The sequence below is a fragment of the Sciurus vulgaris genome (genome assembly GCF_902686455.1).
Source record: "Sciurus vulgaris genome assembly, chromosome: 3".
NCBI lineage: Eukaryota > Metazoa > Chordata > Mammalia > Rodentia > Sciuridae > Sciurus > Sciurus vulgaris.
This window is the reverse complement of record NC_136463.1, coordinates 88,929,172-88,944,742: the sequence shown is the minus strand read 5'-3', so window position 1 is coordinate 88,944,742 and position 15,571 is coordinate 88,929,172. Positions and strand designations below refer to the sequence as shown.

Below are 15,571 nucleotides of genomic sequence, written 5' to 3'. Positions count from 1 at the left end.
AGACATGAGCAATACTGGGTAATGGCAATTTGTAAGTTTAGGCAAATCATAAAGAGTAATTTTTAGGTTTCTGATATCTTAAAATCATTATAGAATCTTTTTCTGAGACTGGGTGTGGCTAAAGAAACAAATAACTTCAGTCTTGCAAGTGTGTGCAGTGTTTCTTCACTTTAGCAACTTTATATTGCAATCCTGCTCTTCATCTGTTCACAAGGACCGCTGCAAACATTTGCCCATTCATTATGCATGTGAACAGTAAATGCTCATTGAATATGTGCCATGTTGCTCTGCACTTGGCTTTACATCATCTAAGGGAATGCAGAACCTTGATCGCGGACTTCCAGCTTCCAGAACTAGGACAAAATAAATTTCTCTTCCCAACAGTGCAAGAGATAGAGTATAAGAATCAGCCTTGTGACTTTTCCTTTGTTGACCACTGTCCTCTTCATATTACCATATCCTGGATATCACTTTAATTCTTTTAGGTAACCTTGGTTTGATTCATTTGGATAACTACTTTGGTCCTTTCTGTGATTGCCCTATAGGGTAACTTAAGAAGAGAGTGCATACACCTGGGCTGACAACTGGCCAGGACTCACTGCTGTGGCCATACTGTTTGTTACTGTGGTCAATCCTGATCAGAATACACCTTTATGATTTATCAATGACCATGCAATATGGTTACTAAATAATGTGAGTATTATTTCTATCTAGATTATTGTCACCATGAAGTGTGAAGAGATATCAATCACATCAAGCAGTTATGTCAGCTTTCTATATAGGAAGACTAGGCTATTTGAGAACTGTCAAAAGAATCCTCATTTCCAAAAGTGACATCCCCATCAGTTTCTGACAGAACTAAAATCTAGAGCTCTCCTAATATGTTTAATTATATTTATCAGAAAAGATGATCAATATGTATAATATTTAAATCTTACCTATGTGTCACTCACTAGCAAAACTCTTTACATGAAATGTCCATTTATCATCACAACAACCCTACTCTGAAGAAGCTGAATCAATTGAGGATTAAATGTTAAATAATGTATTTAATGGCATCAGCTAGTTAAGAGTAAACAAGGGATTCAAACCCTAAGATTGACCTTTATGCTGAGAATAGGAACCAGAGGCTGCTGTCTATACTTCAGCACTGTTCAAACACATTCTCCTCGTAGTAGCTTTTCTCATTCCTAGTAAAGTGATCCTCTCTTCCAGAGCATGCAAAGCTCTTTTCCAGCTCCTTTCCTTGGTCCCTCTGCCTGGAATAATACCCATCTCTTACATGACTGGCTTCTACCCTAACTCTTCTACCCCAAAAGTTTCCCAGCCCATGTTCTTGACATTCTGCTATACCACCTGATGGAACTCATCTCTTTTATACATCACAGTGTTGTGGAAAGGATTCCCATTTCCCCAAATGACACCTTCATGTCACCCTCATTTATGATGCAGCATAAAATCCAACAGCTGGAATTTCTTACAAATCAGCAGTGTTCTCACACATTCTCTTCTCATCTTTTTCATTCCTAAGAAAATGATCCTGTCTTATTTGTTTGCTTATTTATTTTCTGAATGCCACTACTAGGATATAAGTTCAATTGAAGGCAGGGCCCTAGTCTTTCTTACACCTGGCCATGTCACCAACATCGAGGGACTGGGTATTCCATACAGTAGGCACTCTATGTATGTGTCAAAGGCCAAAGGATTTTTGATTGATCAAACCCCTTTGCTCTTCAGGATTAAGACTCAAGAGAGTATGTTCTTGATAGAGTGGGAAATACAGCAGGCTGTATAGTCTGTCCATTCATCTGATTGAATGCATCATTACATCCTCAAAAGGATGTAATGTTTGGGGATACCAGAGAACACAGTCACTGAGACAAAATGTAGGGCTGCCATGTAAAGTAGGGAAGTCAGGTCTCCAAAACAAATTTTTGTTGACTAACACTGTTGACTATAGTAACAGTACAGAACCTCTTTTTCCTGAAAAATAATGCTTGGGCTTCGTTTGCTTATCTCCAACTAGTAGGTCCTGCCAACAAGCATATATTAAGAACTTAATGTATTTAAAGAACTAACCTAGGTGACCAAGATGATTAATAAGGCAAAATCTCTAAGGACTCCTATGAAAAGTGGGAGAGAAAGGGAATCGTTACCAAATGGCGTGATCTGGGAGGGAGATGGAACCTGAGCCAGACACTGGAGTAAGGGGAGGATTAGGGGAGAATTAGGTGAGAATCGTGATCAAAAGCAAGCTCTCACGAACGTTCCTAGTGTGTTTGGGGACTAAAAAAACTCATTGGCAGGAAGTAGAACTTGAAAATGATGAGGAAAGTTTTTGAATTTTCTCCTGAGTCCTGAGAGAACTCCTGGGAGTTTCTGAATGGACCAGTGATGGCATAAAATTAGTATTCCTGAAAGGGAGAGCTGCAGTGATGAAGATGGAGGAGGGAGCAACTGAGAAGTGAGACCATCAGCTTCCTGTGAGGGACTGTGCTGTGTGCATACGCTGTCGTGGGCACAACTGTCATATCCCTCTTTCTCTGTGTGTGGCTGTTTGATCCCTGTCAGACATGGAGCAATTGAGAGTGGTAGAACATATTTATTTTTAGTTTTATAAAAATTGATTAATACAGCATTTTATTAAATGCTTCTGTGTCAGCCATACCGTGACTTTGTTTATGAGAATTATGAGTGATATCTGTATCCCCACGTGTTTCTGAATCATCTGGACACTGTTTTTTAATGTCAGTCAATACTTACTGTAAATGTCACCTGCGTGTAATTGTAATGTATAAGTAAGCTATAATATGTTACCTTTCAGTTATTTCACAGGTATCATTTGATTGCCATAGTTCTGTTTAAACAGTTCAGAAAAATGAGTTTCAGACAGGTTAAATGACTTGTCTATGGTCAGTTGGCTAGTGCCTAAGAAATTCTAGTTTTAAACGCATATATTTTATCTCAAATTTTTTACATCTTGTTGAATTTGGAAGCTAGCACTTAATACTCATGGCAGATCTTTATTAAGCAGAATACTTCATCATTCTAGAACAAGCAATCTCGGTGGAGTGCACGGATAAACTATATGTTACAATGCAATGGTTGTTTCATAAATACTCATGGACAATAATGACATCATCCACCATTCATTCTGAATCAATCTGTCCCAAAAGGAATGTATCTTATAATGTTCCTCAAATATTTTTAAGTGACATATTTTTAAATTAAATATTGACAATACTGTTCACATTTCAATCCTCATTGGGCCTTGGGCTCAATAATTCTTGGTTATAGAGTATGGTTTTGTCAGTTTGAGCTCATGGAATTTGCAGACAGCATCTATGTGCACAGTAACAGAACGATTCTGGCTGATAGAGGACGAGTGTGGAGCAAGTGTGGCATGAAACGGACTGTTTGCTTTTTTCCACAGTCTGCTGATTCGACCTGCAAACCCATTCCCCAACTCCATTAGCAAAACCTGTAAAAACACAGGGGCCTCCAAAAAGACAACTCTAACATTTGTAACCCAGAGAGATGTTCTGAACTGAGAGACCCCAGTTCTATATTTATTTCTTGGGCCTGGGTATGTTTTTGGCTTCAACACTTGTTTCTGGTTGGAAAGCTGAAAAACAAGGAGCTAAACACTGAGCGCTTGGATAGTAAAACACATGTTCACTTTTTGCAGTGACCCTGGAAACAGACGGGGGATTCTTATAAATCACAAAGGAAAATAAATAACTTGACCCATGGAGGGAAAGAGACAACTTGAAAAAAGGGACTTTGGAAAAAGGCTGTCCCTGGATAGCAGTCTTGTGGTAAGTACTAAATATTCATTTACCACTCTATATGTTTTGGCTTAAAGTACATTATTCTTTGACTGTTATTTCCTGAACCCCATGCTTTTGAAACCTCTATTCCAGTTACCCCATTAGCAACATCTCTTGGGATTTTGTTTCATTTTTATTTTATGAACTCAAAAGCCAGCAAATTATTGGAATGTTTGTGTAGTGTCTTAATAGGCAAATGTCATAGTCTGTCAATGTTATGTATAATTACATTAATTCCAGCTGAAATAGATTTTAGCTTATACAAAAACACTACTGTACCACTGTGCCAAATGCCAAGCCTATATATAGCTGCTCCATCACCCATTTATCTTAACTTTGGGCCTATGTTGAATAAGAATTCAATACAAACTTCAATACTGAAGAGTCAAGAAAGTGTCAGAGATCTTCTTAGATATATAAATTAGTTCATTTGTCCATAAGCTTTCTAAGAATTTTAGTGCTGATGAACATCATTCTTAACAACCTGACTGGATTTGCTTTCAGCTTTGAGAATCTAATAAGCGCAAGAAACAGACTAAGTCACTGATTTTGGAAGCTTGATCACTTTTTCACAGGTTCCAGGCTAAAGTGTGGGTCACATCTTGAATTCTATGAGGCATGTAAATAGAGCAAGAAATGAAATCAAGCCAGCCACTTCTTTCTCTTTCACTTAACTACTAAAGCAGAAGTTTAGTCTGGTTCCTCCTTTTGCATGTTTGGTGGGAATGCTCTTTGTGCATTTTGTGTGCTCATAGAACCTGGCCTCAATCCTAGTGGACAGAAGGTGTCCAATAAAATATTTGAATTGATTTGTCAGTTGTACCTTTAAACTTTGAGGCCATTTATCTCACTCTGTTGTGTATAGATTACTTCTTTACCCCATAAGAGTGGACACTTCCCTTCACAAAATGTTCATGGATGTAGATTCCTGGGAATTGAGTAAAGGACCTGCATTAAGTTGTGCATGTATGTGGTGTGGCAAGTTCTCCTGTTATTCGGAATCAACTTCTATGACTATGTGTGTTGTACTTTGACCAGTATACCTAATGTACCAGTAGAGGCCAAGGACTTTGGTAGTGTTTTAAGTTCTCCTCCATGTTGAATGTGACCTCATCCCGTCTCCTAGGTCTTGCTATCTCCAGGTAGAAAGTGGTACAAATATGGAGTATATGTTTGCATCTATTCCTTTTCAACTTCTGGGAAAACTTGAGATAAAAGGATCATTTCTCAGCCTCTCCTTTGTAGAACAACATGTCAGTATGGTTTGTCTTGGGCTTAGGCAGGGACAAAGACAGCCATATGGTATGATATGAGCATCTCAGAAATGATTCCCTCAACCTAGAAATATCCTTGTTGGTTGGTCCCCAAAGCCACCAATTTTTGCCTTGGGTCTCAACTCCTATGCAAATGCCCTATAAAGGCAAAACAAACGTACTAAGCTGTTGTCTTTCAATAATTCATAGTAGCTCTCATTAATAAAATGCTTTGGATCATTTCCAAATGTCATCCAGATGAGCAGAATTTTGTTGAGGGAATTAGCAAATAAAAGGATGTAGAATACAGAATGCAGGGAAGGCTGGGCTGGGTGGGACAAGGCAGAACAAGGGAAGTTAGGTGACCGTGGTGATATTGGATGCCTGCAAGTCAGAGGAAAAGGAAACGTGGAACTTTTGCATGTATTGCAAATTTTCCTAGAGACAGCTTGCATATGGGTGTAAGCAACCCTGCTACCTTATTAGTATGAACTAAAATCTCAAAATCAAGCTTGCTTTCCTATTGTCACGTGGCTCTACCTGGAGACTAGTGATGGGCTGTGTGAATAGATTGGCATAGAACACTGTGAAAATGAGAATTTGTGGTTTGGTGCCACCTGAGAATCTTAATTTTATTATATCTCCTTCTATCATGCTTAGGAGAGTTTTTGCATGAGTGAATTATCTTCCTTGTCTTCTAGAAGTAGATTGCTACATCTGCACATCCAGATTGGGTACATCCTGTGACTATGCATGTGAGGGTGCTTACATACTGTTGAACAGGATACCACTTTGACCAAGTGACTACAAATTTTGTATTATGTTCTCTCCTTTATTTATGATCCTACTGCTGGGATAATGAGAGCAAAGGATTGTGTTTGTGTTGATTCTTTGGGAAGGGGATCCATTGAAACTGCTTTAAAGAGCTCTGTTGTAACTGTCAGGAAGAGACAGATGGGGATGAGGTAAAAGATGACTGACCTTTAAAGGATTCAAACATGCTCCATGCTGAAACCACGCAGACATTAGTCAAGAAGCAGGCAGGGATGATTCTAGATTACACTTCTGAAAAAAACAAACATAAAAAAGAACCTGGCATTATCCCAAGGCATTATTTTAAATTTTTATTATTTTATTCTATTCCATTCTCTTTTTGGAATCATAGAATGCTAAAGTAGGAATGAGTTAACCAGTTCTTCACCTTGCAGAAGAAATAGTGTAGGGCCCAGAGAGGTTAACTGCTTCTCCTGAAGTCATGTAATTAGAATTATTCCAAGAGTGTGTCTATCTCCACCTGTCACTTTAGTTCTTTATCATTTATTACATATTATCCCAGGAAGAGGAGATGTCCTTTTGGGAAACTCACTAGAAGAAAGAGAAGCATATTAAATTTTTAAATCTTGAAATTCTACTGCTATAATCATTATGACCCATATTTTTGAGAGTTAGGAGGCCCAGAGGTAATTTTCACTTGCATATTTTGCAGGAGAAAATTCCTCATAATGTCCTCCAAGAATAAGGTACTATTAAGTTCATTACACTTTTTACTTTACATAAGCAAATCATGAAGTGTTGAGTTAGAAATTATAATTCCCTTGCAACAGCTTTTAAATTTTTAGGTTGTAGGAACTACAGAATTTAAAAAAAAAAAACAACAACAACTTATAGTCCAGATATTGTAAAAAGCTCCTACTGAGGGAATTGAGTTTGTGGTTCTTAGTCACAATTTCAGAATTGGATGGGCGAAGTTTGAGGGTTTGAGAGTGTTTTTGTGTGTTTGTGTGTGTTAGAGTGCATGCACTCACATATGTGTGTGCCCTGGTAGCACTGAATACATTCTTTGAGGTTGATGATTTTTTTTACTTTAAAAATTACCCTTTTTAACGAGAAAGTGACAGGTAAGCAGAACTGAAATGCAAAATATGTTCCAGCGTTGGGGGGTGAAGCCCAGAAAGGCAAGTGATGACAGGTTTCCTTCACCAGCTGGCATGAATCAAATAATTGCATATTCATGGCCAACAGGATCTTCTCTCTGATAACAATAGAAGTCACCCCAGAAATTGAAGTTTCTTCTTGACTCAAAACTCTTCAACCCTCCTCAGAATGCTTTTTGATCAGAACAAGTCAGCAATTCACACTGTGCTTTTTTATTTGCAAAATGCATTCCCAGCTGCATGTATAGCTATTTGACACTTATAGCTGGGATAGCATTTAACTGATGGGAAGACTGAGGAGTGAATGATTTTTTTTCCAGTTCACATTTCAATAGCAAACATTCTCCTTTAATTTGGGGAACAGTACTTTTTGCTTTTAGGCACAGATGAGAGTAACAGTTCCTCCAGTGAATTCCCTCTTGGTACATTCTTTCTTTCCTACTCCACTGAAGGGACACATGAACTGTACCAGATCCTCACCTCTGAGAACAGGATAGTTTTGATAGATGCATGGGGCAGAAATAGATTTATGAAAATCCTACATTTCATCCTTTGGCCTCTTAACCATTTGCATCCAAATCATTGCAGTTATCAGACCCTTCCATTGCATCCATAACTAAGTGGGTCCAGCAGCATCATTGAAAGCCTGCCATGGGAACATGCTGGAGAATTTTCATTTCTCCTTTTCAATCTGTTATTCTTCATCCTTCTCTATCCAACTGTGCACCTCATGGCCCTAGGTGGAAGGTTCACTTGCTTCTGGCATCTTGGTAGAGTGTGTGTCCAGGGGAGAATCTAGCAGGAGATCAGAGGTGGAAGTGTTTTTTCTCCTGCTCTCTCCCTGCCTCCTCATGGGTTGCAGTGGCCGGTCTCCTCTATCTCAGGTTGTAGCTTTGGTTGGGCAACCCTTTTTCACACTTCAGTTACAGTTACAACCACAGCTCTCTATGTTCTGTCACCTTCTCTGTCCCCAGGCCTTTTCAGGCTTCTTCATGGGAATGGCTTTTGGATGTTGCCAGTCCATTTCCTGTTGACCTTCCATAGCCCTGACAATATTTAGTAAATCTTTCCTTGCTTTAAATGATTTGAGCATGCCACCTCTGGCTAATACAGCAAGTGCTCATAGTTATCCATGGAAGTTGACCTAATAAGCAAGAAAAGTAAAATAACACAACATGGAGATAAACAGTGTGGCACTATAGGAACAGGAGCTGAGATTACTCTGGGAGGATGTGGGGAAGACCCAGGGAGGAGCTGGTGTTAGAGTCATGCATTGAAGTAATGGAAAGAATTTAGTTATTGAAGACTGGAAGAGTAAGGAAGGAAGAGGAAACCCAAGGACATTGTCCTATACCTCTGGTAACAACCCCTGTCATTACTTTTTTTTTTTTTCTCTCAGGGAAAACTTCTTCCAAATATCAAATTTAAATCTGTACTGCTTTATCTGCAGTTATTTCCTCCCCTGTGTAAGGACTAAAAATAATTCTAAAGAAGGGATTAGAAAACTCTTACTATAAAGGTCCAGAGAGTAAATACTTCGGGTTTTGCAGGCCAGACGAATTGCTGCAACTACCCAATGCTTCTTTGGGCAGAGAAACCACCACCAACAGTACCCGAGCAAATGGGTATGGCAGTGTTCCAGTAAAGTTTTATTTATAAGAACAGGAAACTGACTGTATTTTAAAGGATATATGCATGCATAAGAAAAATTAAATATTTGAAAGTCTGGGTTCACCTGTCCTGTCCTGTGTTCACCATCAGTGTATACAATCTGCTGAAACAGGCAGAAGAGTAGAGCCAGGCTAGTATGAAACAGAACAGATGCCCAAGTGGCAAGAAGCAGGGGTCCAGGAAAATATTTTGTAAAGTATATTCAAAATATTAGAGAATATTGACAGAGTATGTTCAAATTCACTGAGACTTTCTAAATGCAAAATAGTGATGTTGTTAGTGTTGCTCACTGCAACCAGGGGGTCTAATTATAGTACTTGTCACTTAATGATGTGGGTAGGTTCTGGTGATCTGTTGGGTGGTTTCATCATTGTGTGAACCTCATAGAGTACCTACACCAACCTAGATGATATAGGTTCATTTTCAGACATGACCACTTGATATAATCAAAAAAATGCAGTAAACATGACATGTATGAGGTGGCTACTGACCTAACACAAAATACTGGTTTATGTTTTATTAGAAGAAGTGCACTCTAAAATAAGGATAAAAATATGGAGTAGTAAATACAAAAACCATAATAGTCATTAATAATTGCTTTCAAGTATTATGTGCTATAAATAATTTTATGTACTATTCTTTTAAAAATATGATTGGCAGCATAGTAGGTTTGTTCACACAAATATCACTGTACACATATGAGTATTGTGTTGCACTGTGACATTAGAATGGTTCTGATGTCACTAGGTGATAAGAATTTTTCAGTTCCATTAAAATCCTAGGGGATTATGGTGGCATATGCAGTCCATCACTGATCAAAATATTATTATGTGATACATAACTGTACTAAAAACAAAAATCTCCATTTTTCAATGCTTTCAGGCATGATTGAATATTTCTTAACTCTCAAGGTGCCTCATAGGACTTCCCCTCACTGTGGGGATGCTGTATAGGGCTCAAAACACCTGACTTCTATTGAAAGTTTCTACCTACTCCAGTTGGAATTCCCTTGACCACTTCTACTGATGAAAGAATATAAAAACTACTGTTCACTCAGTGCCTCTGCCATTTGGAAAATGCCAGCTTGTCCTTAGGAAGCCTGACCTTTCTTCTCTGACATGGAGATTACTTTGAGATTTCCCAAATAAGCATTGAGTGGAAGAGGTTCAGAGAAGAAATTAGTGGGAGATTTTTATTCGCCCAATTGCTTCATGCCCCTAGTGGAACTATTTTCTCAGTTGTCTCCTAGATCTGCTAAGAAGACATTGACCATGACCTGGAGCCAGGTGTTGAAAGGTATGGTGATGGCTGAGGACATTTTCAGGAAAAAGCAACAGGTGGAGAATAATCAGCTTTGGCCTGGGCTAGTAACCTTCTGGTGGGTCCCCAAAATGCTGAAGACGTGCCCTACCTACCTGCCCCTCAGCAGTGCAGAATCTCTGGGTGATGTGGATGGATGTGGGTTCAGATGATCTAGGAGAAGTTTTGGAGAGACTGGGCCAAGAGGGTACTATCCATAAGAGCTAGTTGCTTGGAGTCTTGAAGAAGCTCTCAATGATTAGGGGGGATCAGAACCCAAGAAAGACAGTGCTGAGAGGGAGGTTGGAGATTTGCAGCAAAACTGGTGCTAAGGGCAGTCTAAGTGGAAGACAAGATGAAGGACAGAAGAACAAGAGGTCCAAACAGAAGACATAGGACATGTATGCAGTAGGGGGCTGATGGTGTCTAATGTCAAAGCCACTTTAGCAGAAAGTTCTGCATGTCCAGTTGATGAATCATGCATTGAGTCTAGATCGTAATGGCCTCACTCCCTCAATAATAGTATCTGAAACTTATTTGTTAAGGATTAATATGTGACAGACACTTTCCTTAATGCTTTGCTTGGCAAGTTAAAAAAAATATCACAACAGCCCTTTAAAGTAGGAACTTCCTATTTTACTGATAAGAAATCTGTAGTTTAGCAAGTTACTCAACTTCTTAAGGCCATTGAACTGGTGAGTGATAGGAATTCACCTTGGATCTGACTACCTGTTGATTATATTCTGCATGAGCTCCTCCATGGTACTTCCCAACTTTAAAGAACCCCAGCTGCCACAACAGGGTTCAGAGATTTTCCATGTCTATTAGCACATCTGCTAAACCTGTGCCTGCTGATAAAGGGGCCAAGCTTGATTTCAGCAAAACAATTGTTAAACATGGGTAGTTAAGGGATAAGAGTTAGAAGGAAAAGAAATGTGAGTGTTCATACATGGAGGTAGGCAGGCTTTCTGATCTAGTGAATTGTCTGAATAATCAGGTCTTTGATACAACTCCAACTATAGAAAAATATGTTTACCTGGTAAGGACTGAGTGTGATATGTACACATATGAGGTGGAATTATGGACAAGATTGGGAGCAGTGTGAGGAGAAGCTGGAAAGTGATGGGCACTTCAATATATAACTGTCTCTAGGATGCAGCAGGGTTTCTATCTTGAGTGATGATTCTGTCAAATGACTGCATATTCTTTAGGCTGGGCAGCTGACTGATGGAGGTAGGTGGAGAACTAACAGAATTTCCCATAAACTATTGTGTGCCCACCACTTGTAATTTGTGCTGTCTCCTCTGATGTTTCCCAAAGGAGGATCTTCCTTCACTGTGGTTTATACTCACTCTGAATAACTCTTTCTTCCTTCTCTCCTTCTTCTCATCATTGATAATAAGACAGACTGACACAATAACCACAAATTCCAAAGTTCTCATGAAAATGTCCTTTTCTGAGCTGGTCTTTGACATTGTGCTTATCCCATGGTCACATGCAGAGTTTCTTAAACTTAGATACTTTTGACATTTTGGACCTAAAATTCTTTGTCATGAGGTTGTCCTTGCACTGTAGAATGTGTAGCAGGAAACCTAGTCTCTATCTGTTTGATACCAGTCATATTCCCCCTTTAGTTTTGAGAACTCAAACTGTCTCCAGATCTGGCCACATGAACCTTGGAGACAAATCACTTAACTTATCTGTAACCTTTACAAAGACACGGGCCATGTCATATTTATGTCCATAATGTCTGACACATAGAAAATGTTCAGTGAAATGAACGAGTGAATGAACTTACCAGTGAGAAGTTTTTCATGAGCTAAGTACCTCTCAGCAGGGAATCCTGGACTTGGGATAAGGGGGACCTACATGGAGAGGCATTGAGTGCTGTTGGTGAAGGTTGGAGAGTGGAGATGTTGCATTGCTTTTCAGTCTTGCCCAAAGATGATTCTAGTGTATGTATAATGCTTTGGGTTTTACATAAGAGACTCTTAATATAAAGTCCTTGACCACCTTGAGTCCCAGGGTGCTTGATAAGAGAAATTTATTAAAAGACTCCCAGTACTTTGAGTTCTCTAGGATATTTTCTATTAGATTTCATGCTAAGTGCGTTTGTGCATTTTTCTGGGGAGCCAGTCTACAGCTATTTTCAGATTCTCAAGAATATCTGTGACCCATGAATGATTTGGTGGCTTCACCTGTCTTTAGTGTTTCCTATAGCACCCACCCTTTGAACCTACCCACTGATTCACATTTTTTGCTGGGGTTATGGAGCAGGAACTCTGGTAGCCCCAGCCTCTGTCACCTCCACTCAGCCGAAGCAATGTGTGTTGTCTGCCAGCATCAGATGTGGTTCTGTGCAACCTTGGGGTGTCTGATCACCCTTGGGGAGATCAGTAAGCCAAACTAAGAACTGGATACATTTTGAAAGCCATTTGCAAATGCTATGTTATTGACAGATGAGGAAATGATGTTGCTTCTATAGTACAAATAAGTACAATGAGCAGAGATATTTACTTGGCATGTTCCATGCTTTCTTAGGCTTCTGAGATCTGCTTGTCATTCTCTTGGTGTCTCATCATCTTTCAATAATGGGAATCATCAGATCATATGAGTTTCCATGGCAACTGAGTTTTCTGCATCATCTTTTGGCAGTCCAGGATTGTTTCCGTGGCAGACTCTCTAGTGCTTTGTCCGTAACACAAGGTAGAGCTTTCATCGATCTTCTTAGAAGCTGGTCTTCAAACTAATAGGCTTCTGGGTGTTCTTTCTATGTGCCTGTTTTCCTTCCTCGAGTTTCTCATCAATCAGAACAGGAATTGAGCACCTACAGGGTTAGAAACTCTATGAAATGAGTGCTAAGAAATGCAAAGCATGATTTCTGCTTTACAAAGCTTTAAAAAAATCTAGTCGCATATACATGAATTATACTAATATCGGGAGGATACAGTGGTACAAACAAACAAACAAACAAACAAATGGAGAGGATTTAGAAAGAGTAAGTTTCCCTTCTGGCAGTATTGACAGGGAGGGCTTACCCCAAGGAGGAGGACTGTCATATCTCCCTTTAGAATATTAGTCCAAATTTAATCTATGATGTACCCAAGTTCCCTGTAGCAAAAATTTATTGAGAAAGCCAGGTGCCTGGCTTATACTTGAGAAATTGCCAAGACCCTAAGCAAGCTCCACTGTAATCCTGAGTTATCATCTCAGCTTTGCTTTTGTCCCCCCAGCCACCCCTCTCCACTCTTCTGTTAGCATTCTCTTACCCATACATCCTGCAACAAGGCACAAGACATCACACAGCTAAATCATTTTGATTTCCTTTCCCCCTATTCATTCATCAGTGTGAGTTGTACCAACTGTATATACATGAGCTGTATTTCTGCAGCCTAACCATCAGTGCAAAAATTTACCACCCTGGACTGTAGTTGATTATTATCAATTAATATTTATTAAACATCCACAGAGGTCATGGCCATGAGTGAGGCAGCATTTTTCGTTACTTCATGTTGCTCTACATTGGCTCAGCCGAGACGGTATTTATGATCTTTCTCCTGTCATTTTCATTGCCCTCATCTCCATCCTAATTTCAATTAATATTTCAAGAGCAAGTCCAGGAGCCATTGTATTAGAACTATTTCACTTAGCACCAGATGCACAGCCTTGGTTCTGTCCCTTTTATGTGCTGATTTCACAATTCTCTTCTAACATGGAATTCCATTTGTCTGAGATGCTCTCTATAAGCACAAACAGTGGTTTCTTCTGGTTCCTTTAGATTCCAGGCAATTCCAGATGTTTCTAACTCATAAATTCAGTTCCCTAACCAGGCTTAATGGATCATAATTGTCCATTTCTAAAGATGTCTCTGAGGTTTGCCTGACTTCTGTCTTTCGGCACCTCTTTGGGTCTTAGTTTTAAGCAGTAGTCTTCAGCTTGGTAGGTTTCCTAATACAGTTAATTCATTGACAGATCTCATGCACATGGATGTGTTGAGGGAAATTAAATTGTTTTGTCTGGTAAATTCTGGGATCCATCTGTCAGAGCCAGCAGAGAAGTGGGCTCAGGGACTGTTGGACATTTTGCAAGGAAAGGGTATTGTCAGGGGCCTGCCATGTCTGGAGTAACCATGCGGGCTGGCAGGAGTCCAGCATGGGTGGGTACAGTGATGAGAGCAAGTCCTTACAGGCACCAACTAGATAGACTGGAATGAGACTAGTTCTGTCATCCTCTCCTCAATGGGTGAAATTCTAGCTAGCCTTCTGGGCAAGAGAGGGAGCAATTTGAAATCCCTTCGGTTTAATCAGGAGCTATTTGGAAAACTTCTGGGTCAAATTTGATAAGCCCTTGAGACAGAATATCTGTCCTAATTCCTACTTGGTGAGGTGTAGCAACAGGTGACAGACAGAGGATTGGGAAAACAGGTCTAAAGTGAATACATTTCTCATTCTCTTAGGAGAACCTGAATGACTTTTCATAGTTCTGTCTACAAAGATCACAGGTCAACAATATTTATTCTTTACTAACTGTATCAGTTGAGGTCCTGGAAAGGAAAATATGGAACACTGAAACCAGCTCATGGAGGAACAGTGAATAAAGAGTCTTTATACTAAAGGGTGGCAGGATGTAGGGAACATAAGACAATAGTGCAATGCCCTGGGGCTATAAAGCAGTGTGTTGTTATCCCTAAATCTAGGAGGTGCCTATAGAACCATGTGGTTGTAAGGTGATAGTCACCTGGCAGGAAATGCTTCCTTAGGTGGGAGGGTTATGGCCAACAGTGTTACCAGCAGCAGTGAATCAGGACAAATTCACTCCATCCTCTCCTCCCATGCTTTAGTCCTCTGCAGTTGCCTCCATTAGCTGAGACCCGTTGGGAACTAGAGACAAAGGGGCCCATGCGGTGCCCTGGAGCAGGCGGAAGTGGTTTTGGGAGGATCAACTGAACGTGTCCAGCACATTTGTCCTATATAATAATACATACAACCACTTCTATTCTCACAATTCTGTACTGAGAAAACACTACCTTAATCAGATTAGTCCATGTTTAATGTATTATTTGAAGTAAGTTGATATGCATTGTTTTCTAGTCCATTCCCTTGGACTTGTCCCAGACAGTATGATGTGACATCTTCAGAACACAAGTTCCACACATCTCATTAGTTACATGGTCTTCTCTTCAAGGATTAAAATGCTTGCCACAGGGCTATGTACTGTTGGATGATGCTGGGCTATGAGGAAGGTGATTTAGAGGGTTGGTCGCTTTGTTAGAATTCTAAATCCTTAGAACCTGAACTGAACTCTTGAGTAGATTAACTTCTTCCCCTCCCCAAACTTCTTTGTCCTTGGGAGTGGGGTTGCCAGGAGGGTTAAGTGAAATGAAGATCAAGGAATTGTTGTGAGTCTCTAGGACCCTATGCAAATGAAAGATGTTGAAATATCCTGGGAGTGGTACAAGTCCTATCTGGTGGATTTTAGCTCACCATAACTAAGCAACATCAGCAGCCTCAAAAGGAAAGTTGTACTAAGTGTTTACTGTGTGCAGAGCACTCATTTCAGGGGGTATAATGGAACTGGATACCGT

General features: G+C 39.8%; 1 protein-coding gene across 6 annotated transcripts in view; it reads left to right on the top strand.

The window, feature by feature from the left end:
- NCKAP5 (NCK associated protein 5) overlaps positions 1–15,571 on the top strand; it is a 1,127,143-nt gene that overhangs the window by 123,545 nt on the left and 988,027 nt on the right. For all 6 annotated transcript variants that reach the window (XM_079135590.1, XM_079135586.1, XM_079135591.1 and 3 more), the window contains exon 2: positions 3,689–3,818. In XM_079135590.1, coding sequence (XP_078991716.1) covers positions 3,750–3,818 — 69 coding nt within the window. In that variant the 5' untranslated portion in view covers positions 3,689–3,749. The remainder of the gene's footprint in view (positions 1–3,688; positions 3,819–15,571) is intronic.